Source organism: Salvia splendens, chromosome 22, assembly GCF_004379255.2.
Source record: "Salvia splendens isolate huo1 chromosome 22, SspV2, whole genome shotgun sequence".
In the NCBI taxonomy this organism is placed as follows: domain Eukaryota; kingdom Viridiplantae; phylum Streptophyta; class Magnoliopsida; order Lamiales; family Lamiaceae; genus Salvia; species Salvia splendens.
Window position 1 is genome coordinate 22,458,335 of NC_056053.1, and position 15,446 is coordinate 22,473,780.

Consider the following 15,446-nt stretch of genomic DNA (forward strand, 5'->3'; position numbering starts at 1 on the left):
CCGTTAACTAACACAACACAATGCTTGCCACAACAAAACCGGTATCAAATCCTCCCACTCCACCTCTATTTTCATCGGATTCCAAACATTCCCAAATCATCTCCATCAACCGCCGCAATCTTCTAGCTTCCCTCTCCTTAACTCTCGCTCCATTTCTCACACTTGATGAATTCAAGAACCACTCACAATATGCACACGCCCGTGGCCTCTTCCAAATGCCCCCTGTTCGCCTCGTAAACAGGTTTAATCTCTCACACCAAAAACAACTTTTTTTGTCAATACTTGAGTTTAATCTTGCTTTAATTTCATTCCAGACGACAAATTCAAGAGTTTCTTTGTTACATGTAGATGTAGGTTTTTGAGTTGGGTGTATTGTGGTTATTTGTTTTGGGGTTGAAAAATGTGATCTTGATTTGTGGGTTGTGTTTGTATAGGCACTATTTGATCTCAGTATTGTGTGTACTTCTTTTGGGGGGTTGAAAAATGTGATCTTGATTTGTGGGTTGTGTGTTTGTATAGGTACTATTTGGTCTCAGTATTGTGTTCACTTGTTTTGGGGGTTGAAAAATGTGATCTTGATTTGTGGGTTGTGCTTGTATAGGTACTATTTGGTGAGAGCAGGGGAGTCTCAGTATGAGGGTTTGGGCATAATCAACACGAATCCGGTTGCGAAAACATCGGTGGATAATGGGCTGTCTGAGAAAGGGATCAAGCAGACAGTGAGGGCTGCACTGGAGTTGAAATCAATAGGGGCATGTGAAAGCAATTGCTGGATTTGGCCTTCTATTACTCAGAGGGCTTATCAGGCTGCTGAGATTATTGCTTCTATTAATGGCATTTCTAGAAGGTTCTCACCTCCTATCCCACTTTGCTCATTTCACTGCTTTGAGATTAAGATCAAGATCAGGGAGTTTCTAAGCTACTCCGCGTGTTGAATGTTGCAGTGTTGTGCGTTTTATCTTGCTCGATGTGCTCTTTAATGTGTGGTTGAAGTCGTGTTCGAACTCTGAAATAGACTTACTTTGTTCTGTCTTGAACTAGAGAATGGCAAATGCAAACTTATCCTTTTTAAGAGTGGATGTGATTAATGACACAATTGTGAAGTGTGAGATAAGGAATTTTGCTTATTCCTACATTATTGCACTTGTCCTTAAAATCATGTGAAATATATGTCACTACATGTTTATTGGCAGTATCTAGAATTGATCAAAAATTGGGATGAGAAGCTCCGAATTCAACAATTTAAAACGCTACTATATTGTTGCAGTTATATAGTACCCGAATACAGCTTCTTGGATGCTCGTGGATTGGGCGCGTACGAAGGGAAAAAACTAGATTCAGTTTCAGAGGTAAAAATACTACTCAGTACTTAACTTATTATGTTAGGGCTAAGCATATTGGCTGCCTTCCTATCTATAGTCTTTGGTATAAACCATGTTTAGGTATATGCCTCGGATAGCCTCTCCCCGAACATTAAGCCACCACCAGTAAGCGATGGAACACCAAACGAGAGCGTTCAGGATGTGTTTGTTCGCGTGACACAGCTCATGTCGATTCTTGAGACTCAATACTCTGGAAACACGGTGGTTATAGTCTCCCCGGATTCAGACAACTTGTCGGTGCTGCAAGCCGGGATGGTTGGCCTTGAACTACGAAGGCATATGGATCTTGCTTTTGGTCCAGGTGAAGTGAGGCTTGTTGATGCAAGCAGCATACCAGCCTACAAACAGCCTGCATCTGCAGTTTACAAGTGCTTCAATCCTCCTAACTGCACTTGAGAGTTGCTCGAATTCGTGTTGTTATTGTAGATACTACTTCTGATGAAATATGAGTTCTGGCTTTTTATATTTTGAAAAATATTACTCCCTCCGTACCACAATAATTGTCACTCTTGTGGGCACAAGTTTTAAGAAAGGTAAAAAAAAAGTTGGTTATAAAAGTTAGTGGGATGTAGGACCTATTTTTTTATATTGATTTTATAATAAAATGTGAGTTAAGTGAGTTAGTAGAATGTGAGACATACTTACTATTTATGCTAAAAATGAAGTGTGACAATTATTGTGGGACGGACTAAAATGGAAAAGAGTGACAATTATTGTGGGAGCAAACATCTCAGTTTCAGTTTCAGTTGTTCTTTACTGTTTATAGTTATTAAATTAAAGAAATTAAAATTTGTTTTTCTGATTACATATTTTCATGAAATAAAATCGATATGGCAGTAGGGAAAAACCAGAGATAATTCGAGAAAAATCACTAAATTTATTATTATTAGTAATTTAAGGGAAGAAATAGTAATAGAGATTTATTAATTATTTTATTTAAATATGATCATATACACTATTCAGAAAAAAAGGTTTGAGTTGAAATTGCATTTTAACTTTTATCGAGTAAGCAACCAATTAATCTCGTAAATTAATATTTCTAGATCAAATTGTAATTTAATACTAATACTCTATTACGTGATTGGTTGGTAAGCCTATTTGGCCGACCTACCTAAACCGACCTAACAATGGACAATACTTTAAAAAGAAAATAAAATTACTTATTTCCATAAAATAAAGAAATTCAGTTTCATCGTAATGCAATTCACTTTTCTATCCACATATTGTGGTAGTAGTAACAAATTACATGCGAGGCAATCCTATAGAAAACTACATGTTTCATTAAATTATTATTTAGGCTTGTGTTTAATACTTACCCATAAAATCGATTAGGTCATCCATAATGGGGCGGGCGCGACGCTACATGTGAGGTAATCCTATAGAAAAGTACATGTTTCATTAAATTATTATTTAGGCTTGTGTTTAATACTTACCCATAAAAGCGATTAGGTCATCCACAATGGGGCGGATGATAACCTGCCCAATGCACCATAATGGGGCGGACGATCGGGCGCGCTATCGTCCGCCACTGTGGCACTGCGGGCGACGAACGATGCATTGTCTGCGCCCGACGCTTAGTCCGCGAACGAAGCGCGGACGATAGGGCATCGTCCGCCCACTATGGGCGACGCGGACGATGCAACGCGTTTTAGTTTTTTTTTTTTAATTCGAAAATTTTGTTATATATATACCTCAGCTTCACTTTTCATTTGTAACTTTTCGATTAACTTTTAAACTCTCAAATTACGCTATAAAATGGATTCCGGTGGATACTCAAGTCCTAGTAGCCCGATGTTTGGAGATGGCGCACGGTGGCCGGGTACACAACCTGTCGAATATCGGTCGTTCGACGCCAACACGCAGTACGATCCGGACTTCGGCCCAAGCCGAGCGCCTCCAGAGGTTGAGCGATGAGTTGAACCGGAAGTTGGGGCTTTTGTAGGATAGTCAATTTTTTTATTTCCAACTCGTGTAACTTTTTTTTTAAATCAATGAATTTTTTACCGTTCTTTTAGTTAATCGTTGTGTTTTTTAATAAGTTTGCATTTATATATTTGAAAACATTTAAATTAAATAACAAAACAATAGTAGGAGGTGGAAGGGCAGGAGGATAAAAATGCTGACGTGACGGTGCATAGGGCGGGCTTGTGGATGACCTTAATAGTACTACCTCCGTCCCCCAAATATTGTCTCATTTTGACCCGTCACGGGTTTTAAGAAATGTAATGTAAAGTGAATTGAAAAGGTTAGTGGATTATGTGTCCTACTTTTATATATTAATTTTATAATAAAATGTGAGTAGAAATGAGTTAGTGAAATATGTGGTTCACTACAAAAATGGTAAAAAGTGAAATGAGATAAATTTTGGGGACAGATGGAAATGAAAAAATGGGACAAACTTTCAGGGACGGATGTAGTATATAATTAGTGATAATGTTGTAAGACAATAGGAATTGGCTACTTTTTTGGATGTATTAAAAAGAAAAATACATAACTATTTTAGAAAAGTACAGAAAATATTGATATTATTTACTTATTAGCTTACCTAAAAGAATATTTAATTATGGAATCATGATTTTGTTCTGTTAATGAATAAATGGCATTATCCTCTTCTTTTCTTTTCTATCAATTGTTTGAATTAAACTGTATTTATTTATTTAAGTTATCCTAAACCGTATTATTCCTGTAAACTATTTAATTTTACACCAGTGTTAAAAGAGTAATCAAGGGTGAGATTTCGGTAGTCATTTCTAAATGGAAAAGAAAATTACTCACAGAGCCCAAATTCACAAAATTTCCTCTGCTTTCCCTTCCCAGAAAAAAAAACTTGAAATCTTTAATCTTGTCGGCCTCAAAATATAGTTTCTTGCATATTCGATTTCTACACACTCAGCTCATAGTTCCGCTTTGTTGTTTACTTTCAATTGAGCTCAGTTTAATTGGGAGTTCGATCGGAGAAATGAACATCAAATCTTGAATTCGCAGCTGAAAATTCAAATGGCGATCAAAGGGGTTGATTTCAAGTGGTATGTCTTTCGCTGCAACTTTTAACTTCCATTTCGCTGAGTAAATGAGGCAGAAACTTTGGTTTCGCTTTTGATTTTGTTTCTGTTTTTGTTTTTTCTTCATGGGTTATATAGTTCCTGTTCAATTTCTTGAATTTGGGAGAATATGTATCTAGGGTTTCAGTTTTTATGGGTATCAGTTCTGGATTTTGAATTTGGGTTCTAATTTCTTGCAGGTATGATGGGTTCTTCTTGTCTATGCTAGCTACAAGTGTGTATCCTTTTGATGAATGGATGTTGTTGAATTCTTTTCTTGATTCATGATATCTATGAAGTTCTGTCAATTTCAGATATTGGGAGGTTACGTATTTGTAAAATCTAGCAATATTTTTCTCATGATTGATAGAATATAAAAATGATTATAATTCATATAGTTTCCTTGACTGAATGTTAGAATCATTGTGGCAATCAATTGGAAGAGATACCATTCATGTGCTAACCCGTTGCACATATGGATTGTGGTGAGCTTGCTAAGCTTTCAAGAAGGCTAAATGGGGTTTATTGAAGAGAGTATTGAGGTTGTTTATAATCACAGTGTGTTTTCTCTCTTCATATTGTTAGGTTGACTATACGAGTGTGTTCATTTTCCGGCTCTTGATGTTTGTTGATAATGGGTTGGCTGCTGGAATGGGATTGTAAGGACCTTTCTTCTCCCAGCCTCTGTTTTTTTCATGATATATTGTAAAATTTATACTCTAGGACGTGTGGGTTATAGTTCTTTGCCGTCTTTATTGAGGATGTAACATATTGATGTAAATCTTGGTCTCAACATCATAGGAGAATCATGGATTAGTAATAGTAAGAGGTCAAGCTATATAGTAAGTGGTGCGTTTAGATAAAGAATAGTAACAGATGTTCATTCACTGGCCATAATGTTCAAATTCTGGAGATGCTTTTGCTCGTCTCTCCTTTATGTAATAACCTTAGCCTTGTTGACAATTGCTCAGAGATCTTGGTTGGCAACAGAGATATAAACGTTTTTACGGAAGGATTGTTGTGCTGTCCATCCTTGTTCTGCTACTTTATCCCTTCCTTCTGGCTTGGACGGTCATTGGTACTCTTTGGTTCAATCGTTCAAGAACCTGCGTAAGTCTCCCCTTGTCTCGTCTGAGCATGAGCTAGTATATTACACTGCTGTAAAACTGGAACGAATATAATGTTTAGAACCATTTTTCAGTTGCCAGAAGATGGTCAAAAATGGGGTTTCCTTATTTGGCTGCTATTCAGCTATTGTGGACTCGTGTGCATTGCTTGCATCTGTATGGGAAAGGTTAGAGATGCCTTTAGTTAGACCTTACCTTACTTTATCCGAGCTTTTGTAGGCTTCTTTTTGCACGTGAATGCGAAAATAAGATGATGACGCTAATGTCATGTGTTTTAACAGATTGTTCGTTTTAACAATTTTTTATTCTAAGTTTATCTTCCTTCATATCTTGCAGTGGTTAACAAGGAGACAGGCACATCAATTGCGTGCACAACAAGGGATCCCTGTTTCAGAATATGGAGTAAGTTCGTTTAACTTCTTGTTCATTCAATAGCTTTAAACTTGGATGTGCAAAATTTACTACACTTAGTCAAAGTGGTCCTAGTACAATGTTTTTGCTCGGCATTCCATGACAATGAGTTCACTAGTTCTTATGAGCTTTATCTTTAGTGGAACCTTCACATGGTGTCTTTGTGGGGAAAGATTGCATATGTTGAAACTGCACCGAGTTAGGGCATTTATGTTTCTATAAATAGAGATTAAATGTCAGCGGTTCTCAGTGATAGTGGTATAATGTTGATTTTTTTTATACACTGATTTATTCTCCCTCGAATATCACTGATTGAAATACGAGCTGTGTCTAACCTTTTTTCCCTCGATGGGCTGTTTTTCCTATAGGTTCTAGTCGACATGGTTAGAGTGCCAGATTGGGCCGTTGAAGCTGCTGGGCAAGAGATGAGAGGGATGGGTCAAGATGCAGTAGCGATGTACCACCCAGGACTTTACATGACCCCAGCTCAGGTAACGAACGAGCAGAAGTCTACCTTCGGCTTCAAATGAATGAGCTTCTGATTTCTTTTGACATACAGAGAGAAGCAGTGGAGGCACTTATTCAAGAACTTCCAAAGTTCAGGCTCAAGGCAGTTCCAACTGATTGCAGTGAGTGTCCAATATGCTTGGAGGAGTTTCGCGTTGGAAACGAGGTAAAAAAGGTCTATTTTGGTCTAACAAAGGCGACGATTTGTGTGTTTACAAGTCTGACTGTCTGTTGCAGGTTCGAGGTTTGCCCTGTGCTCACAATTTTCATGTGGAGTGCATCGATGAGTGGCTCCGGCTGAACGTGAAATGCCCCAGATGCCGTTGCTCCGTCTTCCCGAACCTCGACCTGAGTGCGTTGTCGAACATCCCCACAGATACAGAGAGGCCACCGCCCTCTACCAACCTTGTCACTGCTGCTCCATATGTTAGAAACCAGACTCCTAGCCAAAGCTATCTGTTGAGAATGCAGGGGTTTCTCCGCCCCGTACGGTCGGAGAACGGCAGTGAGGGGGATGCTGCAGAAACACAGTCGAGTCGAGGGACGTCGCATAGCTCGGAGCACGTGCGAGTGGTTCTTGACGAACCGGCTCCGCCTCTGCCTTGAGTTGGTTACTTCGATTCTCGTTAGCCTAACCACCCTAACTCGATTGCTTACCGTTTGCAACCTCTTTCCCCTGTCATCACCTCTATTGTTAGTACTTTACAAGCACAGTACTCTCTTCTACTAAATGAATGAAAAAAGGCTGAATTTTGTGTATCCTTGAATCTTGAAATCAAGATTTTGTTATACTAAATCAAGAATCTTGACATCAGACAACATTAGTCTGTTTATTTTGTTTATTGGAGCTGCAAAATAATGACAAAAAAAATTCTCAGACTAAATCAATAATCTTGAAAATAAGATAACATTAAGTTAGCTTAGCTTCATTAACAATTTAACATACAAGGATTTGGATCTCGAATAAGAAAAACAATATTAACTCCTCTTTCATAATCGGAAATTGAATGGATTTAAAACTTTCCTTGTGCGAGTAGCGCTTATTTAAATTTTGAAAGTCTCCATTTTATGTGGAAACTTTCCTTCTCTAAAGTGAGTCGACAATGATTGAATTGAAATATGGAAAGTTTTTCCCCTCGCCTTTATATATGTATATAGCCCTAAACCTAAGAGTCTTCTCTCATACTTGGAATTATTTGTCATAAATGGAGAGTATATTAGAAAGGGAGGCATGGAGCGAGTTTGAAGAGGAGAGTGATGATGATGTTGCGCTGGAGAATATAGTAGACGAAACCATGGAAGAGCACGTGGAGGAGGAACTGATGGAGATATTAGGGCAGCGATGGACCTGCTATGACTACCCGACGACGGTGATCCAATCGACTAGCAACCGGCGCCTTGTCGGTGGAACTAGCGGTTGATCTCGAGCTCGCTCATCTCGAAGCGCCCGGTGACATGGCTGACCAACTCGCTCACGTTATCGGTCATTACTTCCGGATGTTGATGCGGGAATGGAGAAGAGACGGATAGGAAGGTGGCTCAGCCGTGGCAAGAATTTCTGCACCGTGGGCTGTATAGGAAGGTGGCTCAGCCGTGGCAAGAATTTCTGCCCCCTCTGCAAAGCTACGGCTATTAATTCATGTTCTTCTACATGTGTTTAGTGATCACATTCATATTCACTTACTTATTATATATGGAGCTTTATTTTTGTTGCTTGATTAGATACATTGATTTAAATTTGGAGAGTTGTTATTTGGATATGCCTTCAGTTTGAAACAATGACACAATTATAAATTTAAATAAGTCGGTGACAAGAAATGGCGATCTTCGAGAGCGGCTAACACTAGTTATCACACATAAAGCAAATATAGTGGGATGAAAACAAGAAATATAAATAAAAACAAAAACTATCTCTTCTACGTTATTCTCTCCTACTTTAATTAGTTATTAATTTTTTCAAAACACGTGCCCCAACAAAGATTTGGTGATACATCATTTATTGTTTTTATTTATTTATTTTTTAATATTTTTATTTATCTGCACCATAATATGATCTGTCTAGCTTCTAAATCAGTCAAATAGAAGTCGCAACAAATATTCGACCATTTTACAAATTCGAACTCATTTTTACCCTACCATATCAGAATTTCAAATTCCAGTCCCAGCACCTGCAATAGCTTCAGCGCCCCAACTTTTTTCATCATTTTTTAAGTTTTTCGAAAACATAATATTAAAACCTACTACATAATATTAATTGCAGAAAAAAATACAACTAGAAACAAACTAGAAAAAAAAAAGGTACAAACAAACTTCAATGATTACGGGACCAAATTTTTTCGATCATATCTCGATCGTATGATGTGTTGGGAAGAAAGAAACCAACCATGATTATACTAGTCAGATCATTCAATTCCTTTCCTTCATCTCTCTTGTCATAGCGTTAACTTGTATGGTTGTAATGGAGAGAGAAGTGGTTGAGATAATAAACTCGCCGACGCTATTTCCGGCTACCACCAGAGGCGGATTCGGGAATGGCTGGGAGCCGACGAGGACAGTTCCTACAAGGAGGTTCTCTCTCAGAATTTCTGCAAAGCTAGGCCCCTCCGAATTGTCGTTGTTTTTGTGTTGGTATGTATAAAAATATATTTTCAAATGATTATTAAGCTTAGTAGAATCCGGCCACTTAATTGGGTAAAAAGTAACAAGATAAATTTAGAGAGATGAGAATGTTGTACATAGGCAGGGAGTAGTAGATGAATTTTCATTATATCAAAAGATAATTTATTCTAAATATAATCTGTGTTGCTTCTCACTCAAATAAGTAGCCACACCGACTCTCAATAATCAATCAACACATTGTATACATGAATAAACAATGACAATTTACAAAAAATTAGAACTAGAATGAATGGAAATATCCTTTATTTACAATTCATTTGTTGCTCATATTTTATGAATAAGTAGTACTATGAATAAGCAACAAAAATAGTACAAATTAGGTCAGTTGACAGCCCTAGCTTTGCAGAGGGGACAAAAATTGTGGCCACGGCGGAGCCACCTCCGTATGCAGCTCCCGTGAAACTCGTGGCGACGAGGCCACGGTGCAGACGGTCGATACATATGCAGCAGTTATCCGTCTCTACTCCATCATCAGTGTCGGTGTCGGCGTTGTTGTAGTGAAGCTTCAGGAATTGAGAGAGAATGTCATCTCTGGGCGGCGGCGTTGGTGCGGAATGGCCTTCGCTGACAGCCAGCATTGCCCGATTCAACGTCGCAAGGGAGTCGGAGATGTGGTCGGAGATCGCCTTATCGTCATCTGCATATCAGCCATAGTTTCTCTTATTCGACACTCCACCTCACCAAAAACGTTGCTTTCCACACTTTCATCCATGGGATCGGAGAGATTCAGAGTTTACGAAATAATGGAATTTAGTGACTTCATTTTGGCCTTTTTATAATGGGGGGAAGGTTTTAAGTTTTCCTACAAAAAAAAGGAAGAATTTGAGTGTAATTAGGATTCTTAGATTTTGATTTGTCCTTCTTATTGTTGGACAAGGAAAGTATAAAATTCAATCCGTTTTATACATGCAAAGTTTTCTTCTACCATTATATATACGCTAGCTAGTTTTCAATTCTCACATCGCTCAATTCCTTTCATTCTTCTCTCTGTCTCACGTCAAGGTGATGCCCATGGAAACAATTTCTGCCCCTCTGCAAAGCTAGGGCTCTCCGCTGACCTAATTTCATGTTTTGTTGCTTCATTGCTTATATTCTACTTATACAATTCAAATTCGGAGAGTTAGGGTTTAGAACAAATTGTATACCAAAAGGCCATTTAAATGAATCTATTATTTTTAAAAAGCGATTTCTAGTTTTATTTTATACTCCTCTAAATTGTAATCCCAATACAATGTAGGGGGAACGGATCCTCTCAAATCAACCGCTGCTTCAAATCTTTTGTTATTATACGTATATTTTATCGTAATATACTTTTTCATTCAGGCGTATTTTAGGATATCATCACCGAGCTTTGAGGGATATTTTCTTTTCATTAAATATTAATCCTAAATGTATACTAACAATTTAGTTATAATTAATTTTATTAATCCTATATAGATACTAAAATATATATATATATATATATATATATATATAAATATCTAATTTTGAAGATTTAAAATACATGAAAATAGCAAATCTCAATGTACTAAAAAAATATGCTTATGGTATTTTATTGAAAAATATAAATTAAACTACAATTAGATTTTCACCCTTTAATGATCAACTTTTATATTAATAAATTCACTTTTATGTTTACTTGAATATTGTTTTTGATAGACACACTTTAATTTAATTTTACTATTATTATCACAAACGATATATAATTCGATACTTTATCTAATTGTACAATATCCACTATGCTAATCCCAACATATCTGTTTAACTAGGATTTACTTCTTAGATTTTTATTTGAGCTCAAATAAAAATCTAATTAGTTACACTCAATTTCTATCCGTTTTCTTTCTATATGGATACTCAAACTTTCCTTCTCCCATTATAAAAAGGCCAAAATCATAGTCCTTAAAATAACAAAATTATATTTTTTTCGTAACTCTGAATCTCTGTAGCTAATGGATGGAAGTGTGCAAAGCAAGATGGATAGGCTAATTATAAAGAATTATAACACGAGAAAGAATTATAAAGAAAATAAACAAGTAAAATAGAAATAACAAAATATTGTCTTTGCTAGATTCGACTCGGGCCAGCAGAAGGCAAAGCCTAATAATCCAACAAGCCTCCCACTTGAACTACTGCTTCAAATACTAATTTCCTATGTGATATATGTACATACCTTTTAAAATTTAACATGTAGGTCACAGAGACGTGTTACCCCGAGGAATGAAGAAGGGATATGCTTTAAAGAGTTTGTTGTGATTAAAAATGTAAAGCATGTTTAGTTTAGTAGTGAGTTCATTAGTGTAAGTTTCTAGATGATTCCAACGTTGAGTATATGTAAGCAACACTGTTACATTTTGAATATATGAAAAATATGGTGAACTCTTGCTAAACTCATTGTTCGTTCATGTCTTTCTTCTCCACGCATTCCTCGGGTTTCTTTCACGTGGCACGTTTCTATTGGCCGTTGGCATTTTTTTTTCTTTTTTTAAAAAAATTGAAAATAATACAAAAATTTTAAAAAATATATTTTCGGATTCCCAAAAATATACAGATTTTATTTATTTTTTATTTTTTTAAAAATATTTAATCTCGAAATCATTTATAAATACACACATTCATTATCCATTTGGGCGAAATGCAGCCACTAGTAGTGTGGTTTTTTAATTTTATAAATTTAATTATGTAATTTTTAATTTTTAGGATTTTAATTATGTACTTTTTAATTTTTAGGATTTTAATTATGTAATTTTTAATTTTTTTGTAATTTGTAATAGTATTCCGGATATTTTTAATGCATTTTAATTTTGTGTAAATGTTTTTATTTAAATTGAATAATAGAATGGTGGGACCCTTGAGCTTGTCCTTGCGGAAGAGCTCGGATGTGGGTGTTGTGCTCTTGCCTAAGGAGAGTGAGTAAAAGTGGGTCCGGGCCCACATCCGTGCTCGTTGGCAAGAGCACGGATGGGGATGCTCTTATACTCATGGAGTTTGATTTTTAAAATTTTGTTGCTTGATTGGTTATATTGATTTAAATTTGGTGAGTTAATTAGAGTATCCACAATTGTTCTCTTAGTTAAGAGCTCGGTTGTGGGCTCGGTCATACTTTTATAGTACATTTGTTATTTCATGCTTTTAGCTAAGGCACAACACCTCCAATAGTGTTCTTCCTCTTTAACATGTTCATCACAATTCATAGGTCCCACTTTTATATTATTCAATTTAAAAACTACAATTACTAAAAACTTATCATTAATAATAAAACTCCATTAAAAACCCGATCAATATAAATCTTCATTTAAATTACAAATTCCTTTACATATTATAAATCCTAAAAATTTAAGTGTACATAATATAAATCCTAAAATTTAAAAATCACATTAAAAATTAAAGTGAACTACAAAAATGGTCCAATAGTCCCTGAACTTTAAAAATATATATAGTAGTCCCTGGGATAAGAGTTTATTTCAAAATCGGCTCTTTTACAATTTTTCACCCGAAAATACCCTTTTGGGACTGGGTAATTTCTTCTTTACACAGTTTTCATTTTTTCATTCTGATATTATTTAAAAATTATCTTCTCATCCTTCACTTTATTCTTTATTTAAGTATCAAATTTGATTTTATAAAATTAAATTTAAATTAAAAACTTTTAAATGTTAATAAATTATTTTAAATAAAATTATTAATTTATGTATTCCTTATCAACTCACAGCTATATATATATCCCTATATAGGTTAGTGATCAAGATATAACTAATCTTAAGTGTATAACTAGAGAACAAATCTCAGCCACACATCTTAATGGAACAAATATTATTTATTTTAATAATACAAAATAGGCCAAGGGTATTTTTGGAAATTACATTATGAAATTTAAATATGAAATTATGCAGCCCAATTTAGCAACGAGTCGGAGAAGTGTGACAAGGCCAAGGCCGCCAGCTCCTCCGCTGACCTCCTCGGTGCCGCCTCCGAGTACGGCAAGCTCGACTCCACCCAGGGCGTCGGCAAGTACGTCAACCAAGCCGAGGGCTACCTCCGCTAGTACGGCGCCCCCAAATCCACCCCGCCGCCGCCGCTGAAGACAAACCCGCGGCCGAGACCGAAATTCCTTCGGGCGACGACGTGAAGAAGCCGGAGGAGAGCGGCGAGGTTGGGGACTACGCGAAGAAGGTGGAGGAGCTGCTCGGCGTACCCGGCGTTGAGCTCGTTTCAGCAGCCGATCAGGTTGATGCCGGGCTCGTCTATGAGGTGGTGGAGGAGGTTGAAGTTGAAGTCGCCCGGGACGGAGTAGACGTCCGTCGTGCCAGGTGTCGACCTAGAGTCCCGGATGACGGGGCGGCGGGGCAAATCACGTTGCTCGAATTCATTTTTGAGTTGTTTGTGATTGGTTTGGAGGTAGAAAGGTTGCAGAGTTGAAGGGTGGATTTATAGGGGGAAGCTTTGGTGGAAGTGAATAAACACTGTGGGCAGTGTGTGAGGAGAAGATGCAGTGTGGAATTTAGTGTTGACGGTATTGTTTGTCGCCAATGTTGGAAATATTTATGTTTGTTTACAACTTATTGGGTGAATAATGTTATTTTTACAAAAAATGATTATGGCATGTTTAATATAGCTAATTGTCACAAATATGGTACGTAGTCCTAATTTAAGTTGGCTGATATTATCCACAATCATAGTTATTTTCTCCCAAAAAATCCCAAATGTAACGGATTAGTTGGGCAGCAGCAACCTTTTAAAATAAAAAGGGCCGAATTTTGTTTTGTGCATCATTTTCTTAGCCAATTTTTTTTCCAGGTGCAAAATTTTTTAACACAGTTAATTGTATTGTTAAGACATTAGCATGATTTTACTTCACTCTTGTTAACAAAACACATCACTATTAGCATGATTTTACTTCACTCTTGTTCACAAAACACGTCACTCTTATTATGATTTTACTTCACTCTTGTTCACAAAACACGTCACTCTTATTATGATTTTACTTCACTCTTGTTCACAAAACACGTCACTCTTATTATGATTTTACTTCACTCTTGTTCACAAAACACGTCACTCTTATTATGATTTTACTTCACTCTTGTTCACAAAACACGTCACTCTTATTATGATATTACTTCACTCTTGTTCACAAAACACGTCACTCTTATTATGATATTACTTCACTCTTGTTCACAAAACACGTCACTCTTATTCAGGGACGGATCCAGGAAATTGTAGTAGGAGGGGCAATTAATAACCAAACAAACATATTCCATATAAGAACAATTGAACAAGAATGAACAATTAATACCATTATACCAATTACCAAATACATCAAATTTTGGTAATAAGAATTACCTGTGAGAAGTATGGCCGGATATCAGGGGTATTGCTTGAACCTTAAAGCTTCTGAAATGGAAGGGAAAACAGAGGAAGAAGTTGAAAAACGGCGCCTGCTTCAAAAGGTTCAAATAAAGCCAAATTAGGTCTTTTTCTAATTTATAAGTGTTAGTGTAAAATGTTTGTGTATTTTAATATGGGGAAAGGGAAAATGAATATTTTATTGTAGTGGGAAAGTCAGAAAGTGGCGTGACTTTTTGGGAGAAGGGGCAAATGACTTTCTTTCTTTTTTTATTGAAGGGGGGCAAATTAGTGTTAGAATTTATATTATAATAATATTTTTATATATACATACATGTTAATGAATAGTTGAGGTGGGGCAATTGCCCCTTCTCACTATACATTGCATCCGTCCCTGCTCTTATTATGATATTACTTCACTCTTGTTCACAAAACACATCACTCTTATTATGAATTTACTTCACTCTTGTTCACAAAACACGTCACTCTTATTATGATTTTGCTTCACTCTTGCTCACAAAACACATCACTCTTATTATGATTTTGCTTCACTCTTGTTCACAAAACACATCACTCTTAGCATTATTTTACTTCACTCTTAGCATGATTTATAACACATCACAATTACTTTAGCAACGTCATTAGTTATTCAGCTTCTTATTTGTAAATAGTTACTAATGTTAACCATTTTTTTCCCATTTCAATAAAAATAAATTGACCAACAATAACGCATACAATACATCAAAATATAAATACAATATAGATGGGTTCCTTTATTATCTTATAAAATGTTCAAGCCAATAAAATGACGAACAACAAAGCAACTATATGAAACCGATTCAAAATTATAAATAATTATAAAAACACCTACACTCATTAATATACAAAATTCATGCATACATAAACCTCTCCACACACTCACACACACACACACACAAAACTTCGAGAGAGACGAA

The 15,446-nt window shown here is 36.3% G+C and overlaps 2 protein-coding genes across 2 annotated transcripts; both read left to right on the forward strand.

The window, feature by feature from the left end:
• On the forward strand, positions 1 to 1,847 carry LOC121785861. The gene is made up of 4 exons (XM_042184330.1): positions 1 to 241; positions 602 to 847; positions 1,268 to 1,349; positions 1,443 to 1,847. The coding sequence occupies exons 1-4, from the start codon at positions 21 to 23 to the stop codon at positions 1,776 to 1,778; spliced, it is 885 nt and encodes a 294-aa protein (XP_042040264.1). The 5' UTR covers positions 1 to 20; the 3' UTR covers positions 1,779 to 1,847.
• Positions 1,848 to 4,120: 2,273 nt separating this feature from the next.
• LOC121787793 (E3 ubiquitin-protein ligase SIS3-like) lies at positions 4,121 to 7,227 on the forward strand. Its single transcript, XM_042186633.1, has 10 exons — positions 4,121 to 4,408; positions 4,624 to 4,662; positions 4,842 to 4,908; positions 5,009 to 5,082; positions 5,395 to 5,533; positions 5,625 to 5,717; positions 5,887 to 5,952; positions 6,330 to 6,452; positions 6,521 to 6,634; positions 6,706 to 7,227. Exons 1-10 carry the CDS (start codon positions 4,380 to 4,382, stop codon positions 7,072 to 7,074), a joined length of 1,113 nt encoding a protein of 370 aa, XP_042042567.1. The 5' UTR covers positions 4,121 to 4,379; the 3' UTR covers positions 7,075 to 7,227.
• Positions 7,228 to 15,446: the final 8,219 nt, after the last annotated feature.